This window comes from Cryptotermes secundus, unplaced genomic scaffold, assembly GCF_002891405.2.
Source record: "Cryptotermes secundus unplaced genomic scaffold, Csec_1.0 scaffold2056, whole genome shotgun sequence".
Lineage (NCBI taxonomy): Eukaryota > Metazoa > Arthropoda > Insecta > Blattodea > Kalotermitidae > Cryptotermes > Cryptotermes secundus.
This window is the reverse complement of record NW_019721030.1, coordinates 171,666-181,365: the sequence shown is the minus strand read 5'-3', so window position 1 is coordinate 181,365 and position 9,700 is coordinate 171,666. Positions and strand designations below refer to the sequence as shown.

The window sequence follows — 9,700 nt, the reverse complement described above, 5'->3', positions numbered from 1 at the left end:
TGTTATTTATTGATGTGCAACAATAAAGACTGGAATATACGTTCACATTATAAGAAAACTCTCATTTATTTTTGTGATCATTGTTATTCAGAAATAAAGCCACGTGAAAATGAAATGCAGGCTGTAACATTTAACAATATGAAAATAGCAACAGAGCTTTCGTATGGAGTTAGAGACAGGAATAACAACAAACTAAGTTTCTTCTTGTAAGATTTGAGGCTTTCACGGCGGTGACTATGAAGAAAGCAGTCTTCTGGGATTTGGCACCGTGTATATGTGGTGTTAACCGACGTTTCGGAGGAACGTATCGCCTCCATCTTCAGAGTAGAAGGAAAAATATAAGAAATCCGCAAGCGAAGAGACCGTGAATCTGCTTTTACCGGTTCTCAAGGTCTCTTCGCTTACGGATTTCTTATATTTTTCCTTCTACCCTGAAGATGGAGGCGATACGTTCCTCCGAAACGTCGGTTAACACCACATATACACGGTGCCAAATCCCAGAAGACTGCTTTCTTCAAGTTTCTTCTTCTTCCCATTCCCTTTACAGTTTATATTGCGTGTCTTTCAAGAACTGCCCTGCTTTGAAAACAGTCTTTCAAGGCGGATCAGTAGAATTTGCCTCTTCGCTTGATTTACCAAGTACCCTAAAATTTCTGTAGACTCCAGTTCTGTTCCTACTGCTTTAGTAGGGGCAACGAGTTACGCTTAGAAATGTCATAGAGTAGTTTCTTTTGCAGGATTGTCCTTCAGTGTTGTACACTGACTGATCAGATTATCATGGTTATGGTCCCCTCGGGTGTGCGTGCTCCACATTTTAGAAGTCCGTAGTCTTCATCTGACAGTCGATGCTTCCACGACGATGGCCTTTAAGAGTACTGTGTTGTGGGAAGTGACACCGTGCAGTCTGAACGAAATTCATTGACGTTTCAGAGGAGAGTCAGTAAACTTTTGCAAGACTACATGGCGTGAGCCCCATGGTCACAGCCACGCAAACCTCGATTCTCATATGGCCGAATTACCATTTCACAAATTTTATTCGAGTATGTGCGTGACTTGAGGTGGGAGACATTCATGTAATCGGTAACTTCAAGTTTAATTATGAAACAAGACTGCGAACATTTGTGTGCAATGAAACAATGCATAGAAGACAGTCACATTTTGCTTTGTAATGTTTTGATAAGGCAACTTTAAGGGAACCTAAGAAAGTTTTACGGAAAAAATATACCTGGCACCTTTTTTCTTATGACTTTTCTTTGAAAAGACCCAACCGCCAATTAACGCAAACCCACGTATATTTTTCCCAATTGTAAGCAGCATCTGCAATTGATTCAGCACAGTTAAAGAACCTATTATCCAAGCAACGACAGGGGAAGCGAATACATGCGCCGAGTGGGTACAACATTTCTTAGGCGCTTTAACGCCACCTGTCCGATAACAAAAGCACTGCATTTATAATAGCGACCTACCATTCCCTGAACTCGAATCCCAGGACCGAGCCCAAGGAAGCGCTTTATCAGTCCCCACAGCATCACACCCGGACTCTGGAGGTGGGAGAAATCGGGTCCCGCGAACTTAAAACTCATCCAAATGGTCAAGACGTTACGTAACTTGCTTGGCAAGACGACCCACATACTCGCACGCTTTCTTCGCTCGCATTTCACGTTTAGCTTGGTTCGTATTTGGACTTATGGACACTCTCTGACGTCGTCACAGGTGAGTACTTGTTTAACGACGTTTTTACTAAGGAAGCAAGTGTGTGGCTCTTACTTCAGACAGTGACTCCGGCTGTATTTAACACATTGTGTTCTTCAGTTAGACCTTTAGGTGAAGGTAATACATTCACGTAGACCATGGCCGCGTGTTATTCAGCTGTCCGTAACTAACTCCTAGGCTCAGAGGGCTCTTTGAGAGGATAAGACTCGCTTAGCTGGAGCCAGAGATCTAGCTGAGCAGAATGAATCCAGTCTCCATCACCACACCCTTTTCCTGTAAGATCCACTTTAATGTTACTTTTCCATCTACGACCAGGTTGTCCATGCAGTCTCTTCCCTTCTTGTAGGGTTTGAGGTTTTCACGGCGGTGGCTATGAAGAAAGCAGTCTTCTGGGATGTGGGACCTTGCAGATATTGTGTTAACCGACGTTTCGGAGACACGTACCGCCTCCATCTTCAGGGTAGAAGAAAAAAGAAGAAAGTCCGCGAGCGAGGAACCAGCGTGAGCAGGTGCTAACAGACTAGTCGTTCTTCCGCAACGTCGGTTAAAACAATATTTACACGGCGCCACATCCCAGAAGACTGCTCTCTTCCCTTCACGTTTTCCGACCAAAATTGTGTATTCATTTCTACATCTCTCACACCTGCTACATGCCTCATTGATTTTAAACTTTAACAATGTCTGGTGGAGGATATAAAATACGGAGTTCCTCATTGTGAAGTTATCCCTTCCTCTCCCGTAGGTCCAGACATTACGCTCAATAATCTTTTTCTAACAATCTGCGTTCTTCTCTTGCCTACTTATCAATAAAATTCGTCGGTTTACCAGTAAATTGCAAATATTTAAAAGAAGGCGCTAAGAAAAATATACAGAACTAAGAATACATGGAATATAAAGTAACGTACGTGACCTGAACAATGTTTTACAGTTTCCCTAGGATGGTCAGGGTAGCTAAAGCTGAGGCGTAATGCACGAAACGGGCTGTACACTAAGTATGCTATAACCGATTGGCTATTTGTCTGTTGGTTAACGTTATAGTTATTTTGTTGAATTTGTAGATGGGGTGTGTTCAGTGCCGCACACTCATATAAAACAGTTAGCATTTGCAACTTCGGCAAAGTAACTACAATGTTAACAAATAGATGAAAAGTCAACTCATCGTAGCATATAGTATATAGAGTATGTAGCGCCAGTGGATCAACTCGGCTTACATGAAAATTTAAGCTAAGTACATGATAGAATAATTGTAACTGAAAAGCGGGTTTTAAAGTGGCATACATGTGCCGATCACGTCATCATAGACAGACCCTCCATCTTCTGGAAATAGTGTTGTGTTAACAAGAATATAATAAATATTGTCTACATTAACGTAGCTAACACCGAACGTATCAACAGCTTTTGAAAGCTAATATCACACTGTTAGCTTCCGACTGTTCTTTCGCGAGTCCCTTTACATATTAGCCGCCGATAATTGTAGAAATATATTGAAGTCGGAACAGGGTAGATTTTTAGGAAATTTTCGCTTTCTTTTAATATGGAAACTTGACCCATAAAGTCCAATTACTCACGAAGTAAATGAATAATTAAAATAATTCAAACAATGTTACAGTTTGGTGATGGCAGGTCCGTTAATGGAGGGGTTTTACGGGTTCAGATTACCCCCCCCCCATCAAATGCCGAGAGTAACATCGAAATTATATTCTGTTCTCTCAACAAAAATTGATTATATAATATATAATTGGATATATCAGTAGCACGTAGTTGCTTTGTGGATGCATGCAAAAGAAATTCAGATATGTTTTTTTTTAAATAAAAGTGTCATCCTATAGGATCAAAATGAAATATTAGATACGCCCCTCACTGGTTTTATTATTTTTGCCGTTACTTAACAAATGCTTTTACAGCTACAGATCTTACATAATATGGAATGAGATGGGGTGTGTCTTGATCCATCAACTAATGCCTCAGTAGTGTCAAATAAGTTATTAATCTTATTTGTAATGTTTGCATCCCGCTGCGTGGGTATAACTAATAATACAAATTCCGCCGTCGGCGTAACTATAATTTATTTATTTACGTTCCACTACATGTTTCGACCATTATAGGGTCATCCTCAGGTGTTGTAATTTACACATTTTCATTATTGAATTGTAAAGCGCGTAAATATATTTGCATACATAGACTTAAAATCACTACTTTCTACGTACTTTTATATTCTAGCATCTACATGTTAATTTAAATGCAAGATATATATGGAATTAAAAGTTGATTTTAAATTAATTTAAAAGTGCGGTATGCTATATGCAGCTACGTGTCTGATGCTGTAGCAGACGACGCATCTATCAATCTTAGTTACCTCGTTAGCTTAGCTATATTCTGAATTGCCATGAGCATTCTGAAAATTCCGTTCTCAATTCTGCCTCTTCTCTGAACGCTACATAACTGCTAATTAGCTTCCCTGCAAAAGTGTTATTTGTAACGTTTCTGTGATAATGATGAGATATGGATCGTCGTCGTTATGCCCAATGCCATGGAAGGAACTGCACGAGCAAAGGAGTACCTTGCCCGATTGCGAGCTGATATATATAATTAATGAGTAACCATCTGTCTGTTTGTCTGTCTGTCCATCGCGCACCCTTTAATAATGATAGGGAATTAGTGTAAATGTATAAGTTCTTTGATTAACGAAGGAAGACACTGGTAGGTTGTTAATTTTGCTGTTACATGCGTGGGTTCGAGCCAAAGCCAATTTCTTTCTCCATTCTCTCCCTCATAAGAGAGGCACTGGGACCGTGACAAGGAATAGCCTTCCGACATCTTCATAGTAACCATTGTAATGTTACGTGATCAAAAGAATGAGGTGTGTGAATCCAAGAACCCATAGGAGTAAGTAACCACTACTCTAAACAAAAGTTGTTCTTCAAACTGGCGTACAGATTCATCTCCGGGGTCATATTAAAGGGATAATAAATTAACTTAGAGACCAAATATTTGTCCATCATCCAATACGAGAATTAAATTTCACATAAATTATTTTAAGAACATTTCCATACAGCCTAATCGATTACTTTCAGTCTAATTTGCGTGTTACTTCACGCGCTTCATGTTATAGTGAAGTCTTCGTTACATAAATTTTACTTCTCTTCAAGATTAGTAACGGATATGTTACGTGACAAGTTGCTCCTAAAGCTCCACACATTCTTCGTGACGTCATTCGGTGGTGAGTGGTCAGATTCACGCTTTGACTGTTTGAACCCGATATTTCGTTTGCGGTAAGCGTTCAATAGAAGGTTGACTGCTGAATGAATAATTGGAAATTATTTGGATGAAGGCTTTCGTGACATAATCGAGATACTATTCAGGAATTTTCCTGGAGCGAATTAGAAAGCCCGCATAAATCTGAGTTAGGACAGCCTGTGCCCTAGCCGAGATTCGAACCCAGCACCTTTCAAACACAAGTCTATAAAATTGCCGTTACTCCAGCCTACCCGATGTCCCTGGCCTGTGGTGAGCCCTGGTGACCAAGAGGAAAATCAATTGGCTCCTTTCATGTCACTTGATATGTAGACATTTAGTTTCTGCTTTCCCGTACTCAATAACAATGGAGAATTTTACTCCAGTTTTCAGTACTAAAAGTTTCCAAATGCATTCTTCGCCATTTTGTATCCAGCATTTCTCGTTATTTAATTAACAACTATTCAGGCCTTGTGTCTGAAATGAGAGAAGTAAGAAAATAATTAAAAAAAACGTAAGACAGCTAGAAAAAGAGAAATTCGCATAGCATGTAATATAAATGAATAAAAAATTCAATGCCATAAACTTTCAGGAGCGTGTCTGTGTTCGCGTGCGTAGGATTTGGTGTTCATTTAATGCACACACATATCTTTCGTTGTAAAAATATATAAGCAACAGATACTACATTGTTTTACCTAAATGTTTCATATTGTATATGAAAAGAAGGGACTTATAGTATGTTGACCATCAGCCATCCCGCTTCCCTAGTAAATCTTGAACCAACGGATAGATTTTCATTATACGTGGCGTGAACTTCATCCCACTAGAAGCCGACCCATCTACGTATTTATTAATTGTCTAATTACATTATTAATGGCGATACAGCGAACTGCTGGAATTCGCACAACGTTCTGTTCATTAGACAGCAGTGGTTCTTTAGCAGGGAATAAAGCTGCCTAAGTGGGAGGCTGCATCATATAACGATAGGAAACAGATGTTTCGAATATGTGACACAGTTCAGATACTTGGGAGCGACGATAACAAATCAAAACCTGATTGAGGAGGAAATTAAGAGGAGGTTGAACTCGGATAATGCTTGTTACCATTCAGTCCAGAACCTTTTGTCCTCTCGTCTGCTGTCCAAAAACATAAAAATTTGAATACACAAAACTATAATTTTGCCTGTGGTTCTGTAGGGGTGTGAAACTTGGTCTCTGACATTAAGGGATGAACATAGACTGAGGGTGTTTGAGAACAGGGTGTTGAGGAGAATATTTGGACCAAAGAGAGATGAAGTGACAGGAGGTTGGAGAAAACTGCATAATGAGGAGCTTCATAACTTGTACTCTTCTCCAAGTGTAATTAGAATGTTCAAGTCAAGGAGGATGAGGTGGGCAGGACATGTAGCACGAAAGGGGGAGAAGAGAAATGCATATAGGATATTGGTGGGAAGGCCAGAAGGAAAGACACCACTGGGAAGATCAAGGCGTGGGTGGGTGGACAATATTAAAATGGATATTAGATAAATAGGATGAGATTATATGGATTGGATTGATCTTGCCCAGGATAGGGACCAGTGGAGGGCTCTTGTGAACACGGTAATGAACCTTTGGGTTCCATAAAATGCTGGGAAATTCTTTAGTAGCTGCAAATTTGGCTTCTTCTCAAGAAGGGTTCAGCTCCATAAATAAGTAAGTAAGTAAATAAGTAGGAGGCTGATCGCTCACTTCCATCCAAAATCGAGGCCTGGGGGGGGGTATGTTTTTACCGCATTCAATATTTGTACGATGATTCTTTTTGAGAATATTAATGAAACTTCGATTTGAGTTCGATAAAGTGCATTTGATGTACAGTATTTGTGACGGGAATGCTACAGCTGCATCGAGGGAATACCAACGTTGACAACCATATCGGAAATGACCCAACACGCATGGATTTGAACGGCACGTTTCAGCCTGAGGAAAAACATTAATGTCAACAGCACACGACATATACACGACATGTGCAAACCGAGAAATGAAGAGGACGTGTTAAATGCATTGTTAAGGTAAAACTAACTGGTAATTACGAATAATAACAGGTAGTTATATAGGATTACCAGAAAGAGTGGTAAATGTGATAAATCTGGTGACAATATTCAATTTTACTGCTAATTACGAATAATGATAACCGGTAATCATTCATAATTACCTGTAAAAGTGATTATTGTCGCGAGATTTACCATATTTACCATTGTTTTTGGTAATTGTTTATAATTATCGGTTATTATGCATAATTATCCATTAATTCACATCTAAGGTAACAAGTACATGCTAATACATCGACTAACACTCGTCGGGTTTCATATGAAACAGACCTCTCATAGACTGCAGATTGGTGTACACTACATGAGAATCAGTTGCGCCCTTTTCATATATAACGTATATTCGCTTCTAATTCTGTCGATGGTTTCTGCACAGAACTGTACACAAAGATAATTCTTGTGCCGTGTTTTGTGGATTGATGAGGCAACATCCGCGGTAAGTGTAGGGAACAGTCTGGACTACCTACATGAATGGTACTGGAGAATTCTAATACTATTCGAAGCTCTTCTTTCCAACGAAGATTCGGTGTCGAATTCGGGGTAGAATTTTAAACAGTTACCTAACTGGACCATATATGACAGTGAATCATGTGTTTAATCCAGTGCAATGATTTCTTTGGAAGAACAATTCCACTTTGAAAAGTTTGTGACAATGGTATGTTGCTACAAGTATTATGTTTTTGGACATTATCCATCGTCTTGTCTATCTTCTGAAAACCTTCCTGTTTCTTTTTAAAAACGCAACGTTTCGGAGACTGGATTCTGTCCCCGTCCCCCTCTGGGGACAAGTAGTTGTAATTCCACTTTTACAGAAGAATATATCCCTTAATTTTCGCGAGGGTACGTGATTTCAGCCCGGCGGCGCCCCTCCTCCCTCTTCACTCCAGGAGCATAATTTGTTGAATAGCCATTATTCGGACACATTGATTGACCATGAGCGTCTGATTGTGCGGCCCCCACGTACTTCTGATCTGAACCTACTTGATTTTTCTCTATGAAAACGCATCAAAGAAAACTTATATGTTACGGAACTACAAGACTGCAACAACCGGATCAGTTCGATCTTGGTAGCTGCATGAGCCTCTTCAAGTCAGAAACTCCATTCGACGCCAGTGTGAGGCTAGATTGCGAAACTACAGGAGACTGTGCAGGACAGTTTCTCTGAAGAAATGAGTAAGACGTTTCTGTGAGTCTCCACTACACTATCAGACATTTGTGTAAAACGAAATGTAAGATTCGAACTAGTAGGAGTTGGTAACTTCAGAGTTTTTCCTCTCCGTGCACTGGATTGAGAAGTAATTACGTTAGATGCAAATAAGCGAAATACACATGTATGGATAATTATTTTATTTTCTGAAAAGGCGACTAAACGTCATAACTCGACGAAGGCAGACACGTATATTCCACAATCTGAATCGCCCGAGGTCAGGATGATGCAGTGGCAATAGTCAAGGCTTTTATTCGTGATGTGTCCTGCTTGATTATCAGCAGGGTTAGAGCCTATCGTGAGTTTATTCTGTCCCTCAAACAAATGTTGGGAAATTGCCTTGAAATAGACCACATCTGGCTCATTCTAGATCCTTACCTACACCATTCATTATCAGTTTGTATTGTTTTCGAAATTTTTTTTGTTGCTAGTGGGGTGGGACTAAGTTCCTTGTACTGTTGCCACTTCTGGCCTATTGTACCAGCCCCAGATGATAGGTGAGGGTGACTGTGGAGCAATTAGTGGAACGAAGAGTGGCAGGGGAAACCGAAATACTCGGAGAACACCTGCCCCAGCGCCACTTTATCCACCAAAGATCCAACTTGACCAGACCCGGGATCGAACCCCGGCCGCCGCGGTGGGAAGCCAGCGACTAACCGCTTGAACTGAGTCACTGCTGTTGAAAAGGCGTCTTACAGAACCTACGAATTTTAAGGAGTTTGAATCAGTTTTATTCTAAGGTCCATAAGCACCCTGAAAATGTAGCTGTTGAATTTCATCTTATATCAGCTTTGCAGGTGGTAAATGTGCCTTCATATGAATTATGATCAGATGTTAAAGGCGTGTAGTCGTGTGTAATCGATGAAGTTCAGTTTCTAAAAACAAACAAGAGCTACTGAAATATGAGTTTGTGTTACGCAGCGAAAGCGAATTCATGTTTCAGTTTAAGGCGAACCACTATATGCCTTAACCTTCATCGTTATTTCGGACGCTGTAAACTCATGTCACTGTATGTTTAGCTCTCCTATATACAGACTTGGTGTAAGCAAGGTCGGCTACAAATGGCACACGTGAACCACTGTTTACAAACCTTGTTTTTTTTTGGACTGCTTAACATGTGGATATGCTCTTTCATATCAGCCAAACATACGACACTTCTTAATCTAATATAAAAAATTCCTAAAATATTAGACACATTTTTTGTTGCACAGTCTCTTTAAACAGAGGTACAAACAGATGGAACCAGTGTTTTCAGTACACAACTGAGGTCATGAAACTATGGGCCCATTCAAGCACTGATTTACAAACAAAAACAAAACTAAACTCCGCAAGCGAACTATACCGACCGAGCGACCGCCGCTTGTCGGCGAAGTTAGTGCCAACTTTAGCGGATAGATTGTGTCGCGTGGTCAATGTAACGAATCCCCATGGCCGTTAATTTCGGTTTTCCAGACCGGAGCCAC

General features: G+C 40.2%; 1 protein-coding gene across 3 annotated transcripts in view; it reads left to right on the top strand.

Moving 5' to 3' along the window:
• The first annotated feature begins 1,563 nt into the window (after nucleotides 1-1,563).
• The window catches only part of LOC111875339 (mucin-5AC), a 60,260-nt gene continuing 52,123 nt past the window's right edge, over nucleotides 1,564-9,700 (top strand). For 2 of the 3 annotated variants that reach the window (XM_023871507.2, XM_023871508.2), the window contains exon 1: nucleotides 1,564-1,713. In XM_023871507.2, coding sequence (XP_023727275.1) covers nucleotides 1,588-1,713 — 126 coding nt within the window. In that variant the 5' untranslated portion in view covers nucleotides 1,564-1,587. The remainder of the gene's footprint in view (nucleotides 1,714-9,700) is intronic. The other variant, XM_023871506.2, reaches the window with a different exon arrangement.